We start from the raw sequence: 20,861 nt of genomic DNA, 5'->3' as shown, positions 1-20,861 counted from the left end.
AGATCTTAAAAAGACAATGTTTTCCTCTGTGGAAATATACAGTCTTATTAAATGTTAATAGATTAGGGAAGCATCACTGAAAACTTTCATCTTAGTGTAACATCCAGAGTCTTTTAACAAAACAAATCTAGTCAACGTGTAGTAATACTGCAGTCAAAAAAGAAAAGGTTTACCTGCAGCTGCTGATCTAGTTCTGGAAATGCCAAAGGGAAGGAGTTTTCAGGAGCATCATCATCTAGAAGGTACAGATGACATTAAAAGCCAGTATCTACCAAGAAGGGGTATTTCAAATGATCTGTTCAAAGTAGTTCTAAATTGCAAATATTCACAATAATAACAGGGTTGTGCAAATACCTTCATATATATGCTTATCTTTCTACACTTGAGATACCTTAATGGACTCTGAAAATATCAGTGGGTAGGAAATAAGGAAACATTTAGGTTCTAGAAAAGCAGAAATCCTATTTTGTATTGCTGTGATTAAGAAACAAAACAAAGCTAGTTACAGAATCAGAGTGTGACAATTTAATAAAAACAATACATTTAAACAATCTTACTCCCTGAGCTATCCGTTACAGTGTAAAATAAAGAGCCTTTCACAAACAGCATCCTTACTATGAAAGAGTTCATCACTTGAACGAGAGGGAAAGATAACTTCCCCATCACAGTACAATGACTTACCAGGGCTAAAACAACAATAATAGAAACTTTTTATCCCACCATCCAAAGACAACTGCATGAACAAGAAAATAAGGCCGGCACCGTGGCAACTAGAAGATAGTTACCAACACAGACATGATTAAAGTGAGGAAGCGCCACAAACTTCTCCATACTGTAAGGAAATGTTTTTACTCTAACCTGTAGACTGTAATCCTTCCCTACTAGAGATAGTTCATTCATGACAATGAGCCAAACTGTGTTTTTATTTATTTCTTTATTTTTAGTACAGGCTTCACGCAAAGGTGGGACAGAGCGCGCCAGTTGCGTCAGTGTTGTGGTGTGGACACCTGCCCACTAGTAGCTGGACTGAGATCAGAAATATGAATCATACTACGTAGCGTCACAGCTAGCCACCGCAATATTTCTTTCTCAGTGACTTTCACACTATCAGTTTTGCATTGGATTGTGATGACGGTTTATGTATCTTACTACAGGTTATGGGAGGTGAAGAGAAGGTTACTATCAGCCAGCTTACAGAGTCAGTTATTTGTAATGTGTCAAAACAAAACAAGGATGGCTCTCACTGGAGAAAATTGCCACCATAGGTCAGATCCTGTAGACTGCTTTATGCTGACAGACCTGTATACCACAAATTCCCAACAGGATTTAAAGAACTATGTGTCAAAGCAGCATTCTTAAAGAGAACAGACTAAGATTTAAATTATTTTTCCAATATTGTTACCTCCTTATCCTGCCATCAGTGGTCATACAGCAAAGTACGTTGAGGAAGCAAGTAAACTAACCCACTATATCCAATGAAGAAACATACTGGCTAACAGACAGTCAGAACCTTACTTTTAACTAGCTCAGCCTGAGATGGACACCACTAGGAAGGCAGGCCCAGAGGAGGGCAGGGAGGAAAAAATACAGTGATACAGAAGGGAAAAGCAAAACTTTATGAACCTCCACAAGAAACAAAGCAAAGGAGTATATTTTTATGGGGTAGAGGTCTTCCTCATAAAGTCACACCCACACACACAACTTCCATTTGTGCACCACGTCCCATAGATGCCCATTATAGAAAATATTTAAATGGCTTTAATTTCAGGGTTGTATCCTGATGATATGCAGGTGTTTACCTTTAATTTGCTGCTGTTTTCTTGCACAGTATTTAAAAATAGACCAATACTCTAAAAGAAGAAAGATGAATCATATGACAGGGCTAAAAGGAAGGACAGAATAGGACTCAGTCAGACGAGGGGTACAGCTGCTCTACAGATATTTGGACAAATAGCTGTTAAATATTCTGACAGAGATATTGGACCGGAGGAGTGGACTGCAGTGAAGCTGCTATTTGTTTTGACGATTCAAGCAGTACAACTTTGGTACAGTAGCAGTAAGGAGGGAACTTGGACCATTTTAACTTAAGGAAAATCAAACAAAAAGTCACTCCAGAAGAAAGGACATCAGCCAAAAAATACTTCTTCACAAAAAAAAAAAAAAAATTGTTGCAGAAAATTAGAAAATATATTGGAATGTACTCAGGAAAAAACAAAAAACAAAAAAAAAAGTAAATAAGTTTTGAAAATATTTTAGAAAGGATGGAATAGGGAGATAAATTACTGTAGAGGAAATCCTTTCAATAAGCAGATGTTCCCTACTTATTTTCTGAACTCAAGTGACTGAGTCAATGGTACTAAAAATGGAACATATTGGTATCCTAACCATTAAGGCATACCATAGTACATTTTATAATGGGCCTGCCCTAGCATCTATTGAACAGCTGCTAGGGTTTTTTTTAGTTATGCTAGTTTAAGACTTGTTTAAATCATCCTCTCAATGATGTTCACCACATCAGATAAGCTGGGGACTTTGGTGGCTTGACTTTTTTGTGAGTTCCTAATTCTCTTGGGCTCCTATGAAATTCTCAGCTTAAGTGTTTAGCCCACAAAACCAAACAGGTATCTCCACAGCTAACTGCAAGCTTGTTTTCCACAAAAACAACAATGAAAAAATTTCCCCAGAGCTTCCAGTGAAATTAATTACTTCTTCAGGTTGGTCTGTATATCACTGTTGTCACAGTAACAGCCACAACAACAACAAAAATTACTAGGTAAAAATAAAACACATTTGGATTTCACAAAAGAGGAAAGCAAGTGACAGCAATTATTCACTTCCTAAGATTCTTTTGAATATATTTGCAGAAAATCAAGAGGCAAGAAACTCTTGCAATTTGTTCTAAAAGAATTACTACTGCCTTAGTGCACAGGGGAACAGACTAAATCACACTCACTTCCTCCTTTTGCTTTCCATTCAGTTGGGCTGAGACAAAGCATCTTTCTGTTTCAAAGCCAACTCTGACCATTCCTGTTGCAAAGCTAGCAATGTAACAAATGAAGAAGCTCCCTAAGCTGCCCAGCCAACAAACCTTCATGCCCAGATGGTATAATGGGCAGTGGTGTACAGGGGCAGCAAGGCTAAGCCGCTCAAGCTCTGTTGTCCAGGTGAGCTCTTCTCTCTCTGCTGATCACACCTATTCACACAAATGTGATGATGGACTTATAATGAGTGGTACAGATATTCACTCAAGCAATCTGATTTAGAAAGCTGAACGACATTAGGACCGACTTTCCTCACACAAAAGGCTTATTACTTACTTATTAGTGATGTTTTTATCTATTCAGTCCCCCAACATACACTAATGCTGTGCATTTAAGAACAAATCATGCTTTCTGGAAAGCTTACTTAACCATGTTTTGGCCTTCTGGAGATTCCACTAGCACAGACTTCCATGATGAAGACAAAAAAGCAAAATCCCTCACATTCTACTGTCTGACTGACAAAATGCTTGGTACAGTGAAAAGAAACACTCCTGTCTCTTCCTATATAGCTGCTCCATTTAGCTAAAATGTGGGATATGGGCAACAGTTGATGAATAAGTACTTGATGAACAACATCTGATTCGTTTGCAGCATGAACTCACAAATTACAGTATCTCTTGGATCTTCACAAAGATAGCCAGAAATAGAAAATAAAAATTTAAATGCGTTAAAAGCACACTAAGGTTGCTAAATCAAGCACTCAAAATTTAGGAAATGCCAATCACAACTCTGCTTCCTCGAGTAACTGAGTTATGATCCAGTCTTTAATTATACAATCAGATACTAATTTTCTCTCCTACATGCGTGGGCAAGCGTATTCAGATCTCTTCCTCCTAAATTAAAGAATTAAATTGGTAACATAAGCATGCTGTTATCCTGTAAGTGGATCAGCCCTTGCACAGGAAAAGTGCTCAAACCCGACGGCAACCGACAGTTGGACACCACTGAAAAACTGTGTACAGGGGGTCCGGCCTTGGCCCTAGGAGGGCAGTGAGGCCCAGTAGCTACAGCGCTGGTTACTGACAGATGAGCATGGACTGATCGAGTTCATCCTGGAAGGCTGTGTGGCTAAGTGACTGGGACTTGGCACCACTGTGTGAAACTCCCTGGGTTCTATTCACAGTCCTGCCTGAAGCGACCTTACGCAACCCCTCAGTTACCTCACGCATAAAATAGTGAGGAATGGTCACTGCCTGACCCAGGAATAGGCTATGAAGGCTTGCTCAATAATAAGAGTTGCAGAGCTCCCTGAAATAGCACAGCCCATAACACAAGAGGTAAGAGCAAAACCCTCCTAATCAGTATACCTTCAACCTAAGCTTAAAGTGTCCTATGAGGAATGTACAGCCTCTGTCCCTTTGAGGGTATCTCACGTAGGTTCCTAACTTCCTCAAAATACAAGTAGGTACTGCCTATCCTAATAACGTCTTGCACGTAGGATTTACTAAACACTTGGGGCTCTGAAGACATGCACGAGCCCAAACTAAAAAGTGAATGTTATGCAGTGTTCTTATGCTGTCCTACTCCAAGAATTTCTTATTTTTATCACAGAAAGGCCCAAAAGACCTCAAAGGGGGACCCACCATGCCAGCCCCTGGACAGACAGGCACACTGGCAGTATGTTTCCCCCTCAGGAGCTAACAGCATGTCTTTAGATAAGAAATACAGAGTGAGATGAGGTGAGTGGTACGTGATGATTCTTGTCATTTTCAAAGCTCAAGCCACTTACTTGTAGGCTGAGTGCAGTTTTGGAAAAGTAACTTTGTAAATTTCACCCATATATTTTAGCAATCCTCATTAGTTTTCAATCAATATATTATCAGTTGGTAAGTCTCTGTTGCTGTAACAAATGAAAATGAAGACTGAGTAGGGCTTTGAAGCTTGCTATTGATGCAGCCATTGCAAAACAGCCTTACCAGATCAACTATAAAAGCAAAAAATTATTTATGGTCCCTAGGAAAACAAAGGCATAAAGAGGAATAAAATAAGTCGTTTGCTATGCTAGCAAAAATACCGTGTCATTCCACTGTCTGTCAGTTTTATTAAAAGAGGTATATTTTGCCTCTGTTATATGTGATTTTTCCCAGAGAATGCTATCAGAGATAGAAGAGTAATTGATCACCACATTGCTACCAGAATTTTTTAGTTAGATCCAAGCCTTTATTCTGGAAGGGAAAGTAAAGAGATATTCACCTAAACAGTATTTTTTAGAACTACTACACAATATATATCCAGTTCTCTACATTTAATGAAGTTCCTGATTTAATGATATAATCAGTAAATAAGGTTTAATGATATAGATTAGGATATACTGAATTTCATTGGTTTAAATAAATCGACGTTGATAAATTAAAGTGAACTTTCTACTTGGGACCACTTATTTAAATTTTGGATCATCATATTCAGTTTAACTTGTATTAAGTTTCCCAATTTATATGATAGACTGATATAGTACGTCTCAAATCCATTAATTTAAAACAGTACCTTAAATCAAACTGGTGGAATATGGTGTGCAGACACACTCTGGGAAACCTATGTTTGATGCCAGCTTAGTGAACGTGAATAAAAGAGCCAAACATAGATATCTATATATACAGGAATAAGAGATACACAATAAAACTGTCATCTTATATAGCACTCAAATCAGCTGCTGTTCTTGAGACTTTTAAGGAACTGGTTTGCCAACATTCACATTAAAATGCTGCAAAATGCACAAAGTGTTGACTGACAAATAATATAACACAATTAAGTTATTTCTTGTATACTCAGGATAAGCCAGCTCCCCTCTTGTAGGTCAGTGAACACAAAGTAATCTCATGCGTTGAGAGCAGTTTCTCCTTTCACTGCTTCTCACACCCAGCACTTGGTTACAATCCTAGCCAGTGAGATAATCACCACCCAGAAGAAACATTCCATTTCCCCTTTTTATATCTAGTTATGCTGCAAGTTCCTCCAAGTAAGCTGTGGTACAGCCCCTGGAAGGATAATGCAGCATTACTTGGTGAAACCTATCACTGTGTCTTTCAAATGAGATAAAATTCAAGGGAAAGTTTAAGTCAGAGAGATTCCATCACCACTTAGCCCTGGTGAAGGACTTCCTGTATGTACTCAGCTCATGTTAAAAAATGTGCTAAGTACTTCTTTATACTATCTTGATCCGACTATGGTTTATTGGAAATTAGAAAACTTTACAAAAGTTTCCTTGCTTTGACTTCTTAGAATATATTAAATGTAATAATATTTATATGTCCATGCTTACCACTAAAAGAAGGAGTAGAAATCTTGTGATGCAGTAAAACAGAGTGTCAGTTTAGGCCTCTTACTGGCCCCCGAAGGGGTGTCATCCAGAGGAATACATGGCAATCACTGTACTGGTTGCTACTTAGTTTTATCACTACTCAAAGATTCTGGATTGAATATTGCTGGAGCACTTGTATTTATGTAATAAATGACTCAAAACCATGGAGAGGTTTAACAGAATGTAACAGAAAAAGATTACCTTTCTGTAACTGAGATTCTTTCTGTAAATGTTAAGAGAGGCTGAAATTATTAGCAGGATAGAAAAGTAAAAAATAAATATGATGCAATGTTAAGGAAGCTAGGCTTCCTGCCTTTCATGTCCCTCTTCTTCCAAGCTATTCACAACCTTGTTATTTCCTACTGCCGTCTCCTGTCACAAACCACTCTACCCTCTTTGATTTTCCCATGGTCTCAGCTTTCCCTGTCTTGTTTTCAATTTCTCCCATACGCATTCTTTTTCCGCAATTCGTAAGATCACTCCCCTTTCTTTTAAGTCTCTCTCCAAGACCTAGCTTTGCCACAATTCTTGTAAGAAATGTACAATGCCGTTGTATCTTCAGAGGTGAGAAGGATTCATTATTACTTTCTGCAATAAAAATGTAATTAGCATGTTACTGTAATTTATGAAAAGAGGGCACATAGACAGCCACATGTATTCCCTTATATTTCTTCTCCCAATCTTTGTGGATCACTCATCTTTATAAGCTGCAAGTCATGTACAATAATATAAAAGTTTGGTTTTAAATCTCCTTTTTTTTTAATTTATTTCAGACTTTTAGCTGTAAATTGATATTATGCAATAATTAGCTAGGGAATATAAAGTATATTCTACAATATTTTTTAAAATGAGAAAATGATATCAAAATTAAGACAATTCTCAGAAAGCTCAGGAAGAGACCTCACACATCATCCTGTCCCATAAAGCACTCATCAGCAGTGGGTTTCAGTTATCTTTATCAGAGATCCTTAGATTTCACACCATCAACACATCTCAGACAATGACTCACCTTTATCAACAGCTCAGCCAACTTTATCCAAGATGCTTCCTAGCTTCCATTTTACTTTGTTACACCCTGATTTTATTATTGCGTGTCAACGTCTCCAGTCCTTAATAATATTTAAGATACAAACTAAGAATATTCATTTACTCCAAAGTCCAAAGGGGCCATGTACACACAGAGCATACTTGAGGAAATTAATGCTCAGTCAGCACTAGCTGACAGGATAAACATCAATGAAATTTCTGCTGCTTTCTCGGGGAACATGCCATGTGGGGCATCCGTTTCCTGAAACCTTTCACCAAGCCGGGCACATGTGGCACTTTCCAACCTTCCTGTTGAAGGGAAAGTCTCTTCCTGCTCTAGCCTCACTGTCAGTACAAAGTGTCCTTTTTCTTTCATTGTTTTAAAATTGCCTGAAAATCAAGCATACTGATGATCAAGCAAATACAAATGATTTTGATAGTTAATTAAAATCTTAAGTGTATTTTCCTCAAACCACTGGAAAAAAAAAAAGATCTAAACTGTCAGTCATTTTAGTCTAATGAAATTGTTAATGGAAACATTAAAAGCTACTGGACAAGAAAACTGATCATACACTATCACTCAGGAAAAAAATCCACCCATAACTCTGGACTTCATTCGATATTGTAGATACTAGTAAAAGCATGTAAAAAATTAAAAGCAATCACTTCCTTGTGGTTTAATCTGTAAATTAAATTGTACCTGGGGATTCATCCAGGCTGAATGCAATTCGTACTTGCTTATCAGCAGGTACCCTGGCGGTGGTGATCATGTGGGCACTTGAGCCAATGCTTTTACTTGTCTGTTCCAGCTGCAATAATATAAACAATACATTTATTACAGAGCATGTGACACCATCCAGCAAATCAGTTTTAATGCTTCTCATGCACTCATAGCTACCTTTCTCATTCTAACCAAGCAATGTTTAGAATCAAAGTCAAGGGAATGCCATTTCACTTATCCATTTAAAAAGGATTCAAGTGCAGACTGCCTTTCTTTTGCTATTTGCAGATTAGAAAGAATGATGGCAAAGGAAGCTTCCCCTCTCCTCACCTGCTTGCTCCCCGCCATTGCCCCTTCAGCAAGCCTTGACTCGTGGCAATGCTGCCTGGTTCTGAAGGTGAAGAAGGAAGAAGGGGTGGGGAGTTGAGAGTAACATGACCCCAAGCCTGCCATGTGATTGGAAACGTGCACACCACTCCAGATGGTGTCAATGAGGAGGCACCCAACCTCCTACCTTCCACCCATACTCCCCCAGTCAATGGACAGAAAGTCTGTGGCTTGCCAAACCTTGGTGGTGGTTCTTCAGCGGACCTCTCTATAGATGTAGGGGTCTTTCTGCATGGGTTTGCCTCCCGGATCAGGACCTTAGGCAGTCCTTGGTATTTCTTCTGAGACCAGCAGCTCCAAAAAGTGGTTTTAATGAGATGAGACCCTGTCCATTAAGAAAACTGCTAATTCACTTCAAGCAGAGCAGCGAAGAATCATTAAGTAACAAAGAAGTTCGTTACTACTGATCTGTACTGGTATAATTAAAGCATCTTTGAACATCCAAAGGTTGTACTCGCAGTTTTAGTGTATGCATTTAACCATGTGAATGAATGGTTTTGATTGAACTCAGTAACGTAGATGAAGGCAAACTTAATCTTGTTGTATACCTAGCACAAAGCTGCTGAAATTCACAGATACTAACTTTCTGATTAGCTCTGTGTGTGAAGAACATGAAGTCAGTGGGACTTCATGCATGCAAGAGATCTGCCCATAAAGAAATTATTTTAGGACTGAAGACTATGCTATCCAGAGTGCATTGTACTCATACCAACAATGTGGACAAATAATGAGAGTAGCTTTTAAATTACCGTAAAAACTCCAGGGTCAGTTAGAAACCAATTTTTTCAGGAAAATGCAAAAAAACATTGCTAAATGGTGTACCACATATCACTAAGAACATAGCATTTAGCTAGTGAAAACACAAGCCAATTTCCTAAGCCAATAATCTTGCAGTTTTTCAGTGAAGTAGTGATTATATTGCACTGAAATCCCAACAGCCCATTCCAATTTACACTTAATTATTTGGCAGTCTCAGAAAGTCAATAGAACAGAATAATATTACAGGATTACAGTCTTCCTTGATGATGCATAAGTGAATCAAATTCTTCCCTGGCATCACTGCCTTGCAATCAGTGGAAGAATATTTGCATTTGGCCCATTAATTTCAGCCTTTATCTGCATTAATATTTAGCTAACAGATACAGTTACTCTGTAGCAATGTTACACGTTCATTAGCATTAACCATAATCAAAGAAATTGTTGCTTAAAAGTCTTACTTTTTTCTAAAAATAACAAATAGTCTAAAATCATTACTTTAAATAAATCTCATTTGGAGGTGAGAATTTGTTTCTCTGCTGACCCATGAAAAATATCAGGGATTATTCCTTATTCCCTCTTACTATTCATCAAGACACAAAAATTTGAACTGGTATCTACTGGGCAGAGATGAACAAAGATCAAATAACTGCCACAGCGTATGATTTTAGTTCTCAGAGAAAGATCTCTGGAGTCAATTGAAATATTCTATTTTGAAGTGCACTGCATCAGACTAACATTTATCTTCTCGACATTATTGATCTTTTTTTCTTTCTCTAGAAACACTTTATGAGAAATACTTGAGACATTTCATTTTTTTTAAAGACAACAGAACTGCTAATCCAAAATTGTTCAATCATATTTCTCTTCTCTACTTCCCAGTGCAAGGTAAAGAGGAAAAAAAGAGATTTTAAATCATAAGCACATACTTGAAAGAAGGCTGCTCATCATTCTGTATCATTCCCCTGACATCTACTATCACAAGTGGTCTTCCACTTCACAATTCATATCATAGCCTAAGAAACTAAAATGAGGCATTCTGCTAGAGGATTTAAACTTCCATAGCAATATTGTTCAGAATAAACCTGTTGTCTTATCCCCGTTACGTACTCTGTGGTCTTCAGTATCTTTAAATTACCTCTGCTAACAACTAACTGTTTGAGGTCAAGAATCAGTACCCTTTCAGTAAGTAAAGGCGATTTCTATCATAACACAAAAGAAAGTTTTCATTTTATTCTAATTCACACACACACACGCAAAGAAAAAAAAAAACAGAAAAGAAAAGAAATCACATCTTTATACAGAGCAATTACTCTGCTGTCTGGTTTCTTATATTACATTTATACCTTCAATCAGTTTTATGCAGCATCCTCAAGCTCTTCATCACAGAAAGCAATGAAAGTACAGAGAGAGGTGGAAGCATTCTGTGTGCAAACAAGGTGATGCAGGAAACACACAGCCTGAGTGCCCCCATCACACCTGCCTTCTCCACACATGATGAACAGTATCGCTGTATACAGAGACGAATGTGAGTGGGCAACCTGGAATTTAATGTCCTTTAATGAGCAGCTCCCTAGCTCATGACAATTGCCTATAGCACTGGCTGCTGATGCTTCACAAAAAGCAGAACCCAGATAATCTAAGTGTTGTTACAGCTCTATCAGTTTAGTTCAGTTTTCACACCTGTTGCCTTACCTCACTTAGCGGAGTGTCTGCACTTGTATAATCCAGGGCCAGCCACTGCCTTGGCTTGTCGTTGCCTTTATGGAGTAAAGCTTCAATAAAAGAAAAGGCTGCACCTGCTGCATAGCAACAAACTGACAAGGTCTGAGAAGCTGAGACAGCTGTCAGGGCAACATGCTGCTACCTGCACTTCCCATGGGCTTTGCCTTCCCAGAAGATCACCCTTTTCCGCCTTTCTTCACAATTCCGCTTTTCCTTCCTCTCCTTTCCAGTGGCGAGGGATTATGATGCTGTCATGCTTCAGGGAGGAAAAAATCCTTCTGTCACAGGCATTATTAAACAGCAAGCTGTGGCGAGCCCAAGATTTTTAATTCATTAGTCCTGGCAAACCTAAAATACAAACAGACTTGCTTCATAGGACAGGAATGTTTTCAGCATGACCCAATCAGTGTCTGTGTCTATTCCAGCAAACTGGCAAAGATAGCATGACTCCAGTCAGCAAAAATGTCTGTGGCTCCAATCAGCTTGGGGTGACATTGCCAACTTGGACCGGCTACAAGCGGACTATCAAATGATAGCAGCAACGATCAGAGCTAACAACAAGGGATGGGCTCGGTGTTTTGGGCTCGGTTCGCGCTGGCTGCGGTGAAGCGAGGCTCAGCTAATAGCAGGCGACAGCACTGCAGCTCCGGAGAGGCAGATTTCAGAATGCGTGCGCCGTGAAAGCAGATGTATTTATAGATGAACTGATAATGATGGCGATAACTGAAGCTGACTAAATCAGAGACTTGAGTGAACTCAGAGGATTTCCTAGTGTGATTTCTGATAGCATTTCTCGGCTCTGAAACTGCAGGCAAGTAACTAATAGAGAAATCTTGAACTATCACAGAAGAGAAAAACTTCCACTTAAATTTTTATCAGGGACGTGTACTGCCTACATGACTTCATTAGATTGACTGCTACCACAGTAATTAAAGAAATGGAGAAAAATGGAGAACAATTACAGAATGAGTACACAGAATATCATTATTGAAAAGGGGCTTCTTTTTTATATATATATTTCAAGTTATGTTTTCAAGGTATATTTTTTTAAACTCCAGATGGAAAGGGTTTATCTAACCCAAGTGGAGGAATTGCTAGATTCTTCTATTGGCCCAGCTGAGATATGCAGAGGACAAGTTGAGGTGTAAAGGCTCTCTGAAGTCAAATCTTCATCCTCACCCTCCCACCCCTCCTCAGTTTCTGGCTTCAGCCCAGAATTTCTCTAATCAATTCAGATCTCAGGAACTCAGCAGTTGCCCTCACAAGACCCTTTTCACACTTGGAAATGACCAAACTACAAAGATATTCTATCCACATTGCCCTTCCGCCATCAGAAGGGTATCAGAGAGCCATACCATTAGTTAGGTGTCTGGTGAAGCAATCTTCTGAACTGAACTGTGATTTCAGACCAAGCATTAGGCCCAAAGAGTTAGTCAAAAGCAGAAATACTCCTCTGGCTATGCTCACCCTTTTCTCCTATCTCGATGTATTTCTGAAAACAAAAAAATGATGGTGCTTCCCTGTACATCTCCTTTGGAAGGGGAGGGAGAAAGATTTGTCTCCAATCATAATCACTATTTCTAATAACTTTCTACAGCTCAATAGCATCAGCAGTTAATATTGATCTCCAGCTCTAGGACCAGCTACTGGGAAGGAATTTGGAAATACAGAAAATCCTGGTTTCACTGAAGTTACTAAAAATACTTTTTTTCTGTTTGCACAGAGCCAAGGTTTCACTGAAATCAGTTTTGGGCCCCTCACTACAAAAAAGACATTGAGGCCCTGATGTGTGTCCAGAGAAGGGCAGCGAAGCTGCGAGGGGTCTGGAGCACAAGTCTGATGGGGAGCGACTGAGGGAGCTGGAGTTGTTCAGTCTGGAGAAGAGGAGGCTCAGGGGAGACCTCATCACTCTCTACAACCACCTGAATGAAAGGAGATTGTGGCAAAGTGGGGGTCTGCCTCTTCTCCCAGGTAACAGTGGTTGGACAAGAGGGAAGGGCCTTGAATTTGACCAGGAGAGGTTCCGGTTGGATATTAGGAACAATTTCTTCCCAGAAAGAGCGGTGAGGCAGTGGCACAGGCTGCCCAGGGAGGTGGTGCAGTCACCATCCCTGGAGGTGTTCAAGAGCCGTGTGGATGTGGCACTGAGGGACATGGTCAGTGGGCATGGTAGGGAGGGCTGACAGCTGGACTAGGTGATCTTATAAGTCTTCTCCAACCTTAATGATTCTATGATCCTATGTAATCTCTTCTGCCTTATGTGGACAGATAGCATTTAGATGGTACAGCTGGCTTCATTACATGTCATTACAATAAAGCCTAAAAAAGGCTCTCTGCATAAAATCTTAAGACATGCAAGATCTTCACTAGCCATAATAGCAAGGGTCTTGGTCAGAAAGTATGGCTGAATATCTCAGGAGTGACTTTTCCAGATAGCTCTGACACTCCACATTTCCAGACTGACACTTCAGTTGTACTCTGTTTAAACAGTATATGTATTTGAAAATTGAGTTCATAATCATTTTATGTTTGGAATCCATTGTACACATATTTTTAAATGTCAGTGTTTCTAGTTAAACCTGTATTATTATACACAGTTTGCAAAAGAAGATGGAAACACCTGTGCTTCACTCCTAACTAGGGTTCTTCTCCAGAAGACTATTAATCATGAGCTAAGATATCAAAATTGTACAAACCAAACATCCAGTGATTTAAATTAATTTAAATATCAGTTCTATGCTTTACACTATGCTTGGTCACCTGGAATTACTTCTTTATGTAAGGCAGCATATTTTAAGAAGCTGAGAACACTGTGGCACTCTATATATAGGACATTAAATCTGAAATATCAAGTCGAATGATTTGACCATAACCATTTTGTCATGTATTTACTATTGGAGTACTACAAAAAACAACAGTATAGACTTAAATACCACATTTTAAAAAGTTTTTTTTTTTTTTTAACTACTTTACAGCAATAAACTGGAGAAGAAATCCATTTTAAACGATGGAGAAATTGAAGTCCAGGGTGCTTCAGTACTATGATTTGCTCAAAGTAGTAGTCAAAGACATTGTAAATCTGGGATGGAGATACATCCCACTTCTCCTATTCTGTAGTTGATTGAAATCTATGTATCTAAGAAAACTATTCTCCCATTTATTGCAACACAAAGAATACTTCTTTGTAACAGTCTGTATACCCACCTTATTGTCATATTTCTGAAAATTACAGGATGCCTATAGCTCTGTTATTTCATTTTTTTGGACAGGGCATAGTGTGCCCTGTTTCCTTTTCAGCATGCTCTTAGACATCCAATTCTTAGTACCCAAACAAAAATTTTTTTAATCCTTTATCACACTGTGAAACTGGTGATAAGCTAGAAGAAGATATCATCAAAAACACCTTAAAGAAACATACACTAAATTAGGAACACTGAAATTCATTGATGTTCAGTAGCAAATTAGTAACAATTTTTTGGATTAAGTATAAGTTATTCTACAGATGTAAAAAAAAGCCAATATCTGCTATCTAATAAAACACCTGTTGCCTTCTCTTTTTTAGCTGTGCTACTCTCAATTCATCTCAGCTTCCTAGTATAAGTAGTATTTTAGTAGCATATGACCTCATTCGTGCTAAAATGGTGTTTCACAGATTGTCAGTCACTATTTAAAAATACACTTTAAATATTCCATCATATGGAAGATGTCCCAAGGAGAAATGAAAAAAAAAATCCTTTGCTTAAAATTGCTCATACAGCAAAATCTTCATTTTACAAATTCCTCTGAGCACAAAAAGGAACCAGTTTTGAAAATTTCTGATTTTGCTGCATATTATTGCTGTAGCAAAAAAATTGTTAAAACAAACCACTGCAGGAGACATCTGGTCCCCTTTACTCACACTGAGGCTGATCAGGGTGAAACTGCTCCTTGCCAAGGTGAATTTACTTTAAAGGCATAAACACTGGTGAGTTACTCTTTTAGTTCCACATTACATATAGAATTTAAAAAAAAAAAAAGAAAAAGAAACAACAAAAAAAAACCCCAACACCTGGATTGCAAAGCTCAGAATTTGCCAGACATGAAAAGCTAGATGATATATTCCATTTGTCTGACATGGTAATTGAAAAAGTGCCTTCACACCACCCACAAAAATAACATTTCTTTATTGATGCAATCTCCTCTATAAGGATAAGCATTTCAAATCAGCATGGAAATGAGTAGAGAAGTGGTTTTTTTTTTCTGTTAAAGATAAATTTTAAAAAATTGGCTTAGTCAAGGTAATGTGAAATGACAGGAGCTGACTCGACATTTTTTCACCTCCCTTGTGATCATCTGGAATTAACTGTAACTTGAATCATTTTAAAGTCTGACTATTGAAAAGCTCCAGCAATCTGTAGACAAAAACTGTGGGAAGCTAATGATGCTGACAGGAAGAAAACATAAACCTCTGAGACAGGAAGCTGCCAAAGATCCTCGAATATTTCTTGGATGAAGAGTAAGATGAAAGCTGAAGTTAGAAATATTACTGGAAAAGGATCACTGTTGTCAGAAATCAACAGGTGCAAACATACACTCACATCAGCACAGAGATGCAAATAACCTTTAGAAATTAAATACAGGAAGAATAGCAGCAGGTCATCTGAATAGGGAATGATGAAGAGGGATGTGGATAGACAGTATGTAGCAATGCACTGAGAGATTAGCAGACAAATGTTCAAAGCTAGCACTGGCTAGCAAGAAACATTAGCACTTTCCTGAAAGCACTAAAACACAAATACATAAAGTCTGTTTACTGATTGTGTCATTAAACCATATCCAACTGTCCTAGGACAGAAAGACAACTCTCTCACAGTTGCCTTGTCCTAAGGAAATGCTTAACTTATCTTGCTTAAGAATTTACCCGGAGGAAATACTACAGAACATTACAGACTTACATGATGGTGGCTGAGGTCATCGTGCTCCCACAGATACAGGCACAAGACTTTCAAACCAATACACTCTCTCATCAAACTTTGTTGCTGTCAGGAAGAAATCAGCCTCCAGAAGAACCTGTGACAGAATCCCCAGCAGCAGCTGATGCTCTATACCAATGGTTTTAACACTTTAACTGAAATATGTTTGCTACAGGATTTTTAACAGTACTAGCAGTAATGACTCCCAAACATATTGAATAGCTTTGAAAACCCTTAATTCCAGACAACAGTGAATAAATACTGATTTGGCAGTCCCTTATTTATACTTACCTCATATTCTGAATAGAAGATAGACACCTGCTCTTCAATGCTGCCCCTTAGAGGACACATTCAAGAAATTCATCCATCTCCTGTCAAAGAGCCTTTGAAGACAATACAAAGAGAACTGGATCAAGACAATAAAATGTCTCACCATTTGAAGCCTATTAACTATTTTGATTCTAACTGTTCACCAGTATGGCATATTAACACGTCACATTCCTTAATCACTTCTAGAAAATGCCATTGCTTCAGCAATGTTTGTCAAAAAAAACCAAGCTTGATTCCCCATACCACTTTTGTGTAAGTCCTCTAATGACATCCCAGTTTTAACTTCATTATTTTCTTCACATAGTCATCCACAACAATCCAAGAATAAAAAGAAATCTCCAAACTAAACATGTACACTTTTTTTTTAAAAAAAAAATTCTTTTTCCTTTTTATTTGCTTCCTTTTGTTTAGTTCTGTTGTCAGTACCAGCTGACTGTCTTAACACCAACTGTACTCAGGCTGCCATAGCTCCTGCTTGAGATCTCTCAACCCTGATTCTCTTGTGAGAGTGACAAAAATGCCACCTTAGCAGGGAGGCAGCAGGGAAAACCGATCTCTAAATTATCTGAATTAAGGGTTCCTCATAAAAATGTTGAATAATCTCATCTTTCAAAATGCAGAAACTTAATCTGTGTGTGAATTTTGATCATACTTTGAATACCAATAGAAGTGTACAGTTTGTCGTAACTAGTAGCCATCTATTGCAGATGAAACGTTGAAACATTATGATATGTAAGACTGAAGTCTCAAGTATTCTCCACTGGCATCAAAAGATAGGTAGGTGGGATAACACATTTTTGGGGACAAATTGCACATTCTGTGTAACAGTTCAGATCATCGCCCTGTTTGCCATTTTAGTACTATATCTTTAAACACAGTGTAGAACTAAAAAAAGTTGCTATTGAAATAACTAAAATGAAAATTACTCCTGTCTACTCACTTGATTCCTACACTTTTATAGTCATAATAAAATGTCACTTTTTTAAAATTTACAATACCACCTATCAATACAGCCCATGTTTCTTGAAATGTTAATTCCAGTACCAGTAGCTCTAAACAGTTTGTATTACCAGTAATTTTCCAAGAGACTGTGCCATGTTATGCAAAAGATTCACTCTAATGAATTTAAGGGAGAAACAACAAAAGTATGTATCTGGAATTCAGCACAGGCACCTAGACATAAAGCATAAGAATTTATTTTTATTAGTTTTAAAGTAAAAATACTGTCGATGGCACCCTTAGAAATACACGCTCTGTGTTTTATTATTTTTGTTTGGACTGTGATCCCGGTATGTAAAATTAATTACTAGCTCTCAGCTTCACAATCTCGCATGAGTCTCATCAGAATAGCACCTTTTCTCCTGTGGTTCTTCTGTGCATGCCAGTGATAACATAAATTCAAGACTGAAGACAAACTACCACAGAGGACTGGAGGCACGGAGACATAATGAAGTACCTCACTAGGTGTTGGAGTTCAAACTTCCAAGCTGAAGGCTTGAAAGGCAGATATCAGACTACCTATGAGCGCAAAGGGAGTTACACGTGTTTCTTCAAAAACATCGTAAATAGAATCATATATTGCTGAATGACTGCTTTGGGTTTTTCATCTTCCTGACAGATTTCTTTCTGAATCCTATTCCACAGTGTTTTTTCTGAGTTCATGCACAAAGTAAGTCTAATTGTCCAATGTCTTCTTTTATTTCTAAAGCAAATGAAGTTCTAATGAAGCAAAAATGTAGCAGTATGGTTCAGAGTTCTGTGGACTCTGCCTTCCAACACTTCCATCTGTGAAGGTGATGTTTTCTGGGCCAACCTATCCAAAGCCTTTGTAAGTTATCAAGCAATCCAATTGCTCTCTCAGAGTTTCTGGAGTTGTTAGGAACATAGATGACTTCCTCCTGTACACACGGCATGCTGATGTTCAAAGTAAGAGAGCGAGTGGTGGCATGGCTTGTTGCCACACAGTGTTCCAATTCAAGCACTGGTTTAACGTCTTCTGCTCTTGTTGCCAGCTGGCTGACAAGAAGGACATCTGCTAGTGGATCAGAATAACCAGTGTGAAGCTTTAGTGTATGTTTTGGACCATCTTCACCCAAGACAATGACTACCAGAAAATTTGCTGTGAATCTCACGTGTGGCATTTCTGGGCTTCACAGTATGAAAAGGTTCTTGAAAACATCCAAAGGAGGGCAGCAAGGCTGGTAATAGGGCTGAAAGGCATGGCCTGCGAGGAGAGCTGAGGACACTTGGACTGTCTAGTCTGGACTGGAAGAGGTCAAGAGGTGACCTCATTGCTCTTTGCATCTTCCTGAGCAGAGGAAGTGGAGAGGGAGGCACTGATCTCTTTTCACTGGAAATCAATGACTGGGTGGATGGGAACAGCACAAAGTTGCGCTGGGGAGGCTCAGACTGACATTTGGAAAAACTTTATTGCTGTGAGCATGGTCACACACTGGAACAGGCTTCCTAGAGAGGCAGTTGATGCCCCATGGCTGTCAGTGCTCAAGCAGCATTTGGATAATGTCCCCAGTAAAATACTCTAACTTTCGGTTAGCCCTGAACTGATCAGGCAGTTGGACTACATGGTCTTTCAAAGATCCCTTCCAAGTGAACTATTCTATTCTGTTCTATTCCATTCCATTCCATTCTTTTGCTGCACACATATTACAACACTGGTATATTCACAATTATCTGTTTTGAAGTTGTTATTAAAAAATGTTTGCTGCTTATTCTTTACATTTAAACTGTGTTGCACTGCTTAGGCAATCATCCATATACAACATTTACATAAATACATAAAAATATAAATATTGCTTTTTCTTTACTGTGTAATTTAAATACCAATAGTATATTTTTCATCTTAACAAGTTTTTTAAGCGGTAGGTGATGTGACTACTGTTCAGACACAGGACCACAGTTTAGGGATTTAACGTGCGATATTGGAATCAAATCTTGTGATATGGTCCCAGATTTTGGTATGGATACATTCCAGGGCCTTTGGCATTACACTACAGCATAATTTCCTTATTTATACAATGTGGTATCAGATCTCCTACTCTTCAGAAGTGCAAAATAATATTTATTAATATTTCTTTAATAACTTAAGGAATTGTGTAGGAAAGACTATGCATCACTGTGCAAGACATTATACTTAGTTACATCTAGGAAAGTTTATGCAGGGCAGAAAGGGCTGCAAAGGTGTCATTTGAATTCTTTTGATTAACAACCAAGCACGGAGTCAGGCCAATTGCTCAGCGGCTGGCAGATATATGGGGCTGAAAGAGCAGCCAGGAAATAACGGGAGACACAGAAGTTCCCTAGGTCATGCTCGTAGGTCACGATCTATGCTGGGAGCAGGAAGAAGAGAGCTCTGCAGTCCCTGGGCCTGATACCCCATCTCTGTAAGTGTTCAAGACTAGGCTGGATGGGGTTTTGAGTAACCTGACCTAGTAGAAAAGGCCCCTGCCCATGTCAGGTGTGTTGGAACTGGATACACTTTAAGATCTCTTCCAACTCAAACCATTCTATGATTCTGTGATTCAGAAACAGCTGGTCCAGGAGACTCTTACTGACATAAGTTCTGGAGACTTCATGTATTTCTCAGTGGTATATTCTGAAGACATATAATTACAAAACCTAAGATTAATCCCCAAATAAGATAATATAAGATAATAAGATAATACGAGAAAGAAAATCTTCAGTTACTTGGACAAGGTCTTTAAGATTATTTGGGTAGAAAAACAAAGTATTAAAAAATTGAAAAAAGAAAAAACTCAATCTTTTTTCTAAACATCTAGAATTGTTTTAGACTAACCCCTAGAAAATTCCAGATTGGGCTTCCAAGTCAAGGCAGGACACAGTGAAGAAAGATCCCAGACCTCAATGGCCCAAGTTCCAACTAACCTAAGTTGGGGTCTTGAGATCACAATCCTACCTCTTAGCTATATTTGCTTTATTTAGTGTCAGCAGAGTGAAAGAAATGCTGATCAGATGTGATAGTAGCTTGTTTCTGGGAGTCTGCAAACAGTTGCGATTTCTTTTACTCTTCATGACTTCAACTGAGTGCTATTTCTGCAGAAGTCTTTAGCTATCCAATCCTCAGCCCACCATCCTGTTCCAGTATTTCCTATCTTTTGAAAGTACAGCCTAAAATGACTTTCCCCCACCCCTCAGTTTGATGTTCTCCAAGTTTCCACATCCCATACATGCTGATAAATTCTTCCCACCTCCAACAAGAGCAGCCAAACATAATAGCAGATGGTTTGTATTTCCTAGATACTGTGCAATGCACTGGAAAAAAACTCACATATCACCATTTCAAAAATGGAAGAGAGATGATTCCCCAGGCCTTAACTGATCCTGGATTTGGCTTTCTCATGCAAAACAGAACTCACCATCTAGATCTGTTATTTTTACCCAATTAATCTTTCTTATGTTATCAAAACCAGAAAGAGCTCAATGATTTTGCATTCTCTCATAAAGCGGATGTCCTTGGATTGTGTTTTGGTGTGTACTGTACCAGGGGCTCATCATGATTTTATACCTGGATAGTACCTGCAACATAAAATAATTCAATACATTCACTTCCATTCTAAGACTATCAGCCTTTTGCAGTCTTGTTTGAT

At 38.5% G+C, this 20,861-nt stretch overlaps 1 protein-coding gene across 6 annotated transcripts in view; it reads right to left on the bottom strand.

Moving 5' to 3' along the window:
* MAP3K7CL (MAP3K7 C-terminal like) overlaps window positions 1-20,861 on the bottom strand; it is a 41,478-nt gene that overhangs the window by 19,679 nt on the left and 938 nt on the right. The window contains exons 1-7 of one of the 6 annotated variants that reach the window (XM_021403970.1): window positions 16,198-16,511; window positions 15,889-16,003; window positions 11,097-11,210; window positions 10,925-11,004; window positions 8,417-8,798; window positions 8,066-8,174; window positions 174-235 (exon numbers count right to left, since the gene is read on the bottom strand). In XM_021403970.1, the coding sequence (XP_021259645.1) occupies window positions 174-235; window positions 8,066-8,174; window positions 8,417-8,539 (294 nt within the window). In that variant the 5' untranslated portion in view covers window positions 8,540-8,798; window positions 10,925-11,004; window positions 11,097-11,210; window positions 15,889-16,003; window positions 16,198-16,511. Of the gene's footprint in view, window positions 1-173; window positions 236-8,065; window positions 8,175-8,416; window positions 8,799-10,924; window positions 11,211-15,888; window positions 16,004-16,197; window positions 16,512-20,861 lie in introns of those variants that run through there. The other 5 variants (XM_021403978.1, XM_021403959.1, XM_021403984.1 and 2 more) reach the window with 5 other exon arrangements.

The sequence above is a fragment of the Numida meleagris genome, chromosome 1, assembly GCF_002078875.1.
Source record: "Numida meleagris isolate 19003 breed g44 Domestic line chromosome 1, NumMel1.0, whole genome shotgun sequence".
NCBI lineage: Eukaryota > Metazoa > Chordata > Aves > Galliformes > Numididae > Numida > Numida meleagris.
Note: the sequence above shows the minus strand (reverse complement) of the source record. Positions and strands in the feature narration are given on the sequence as shown.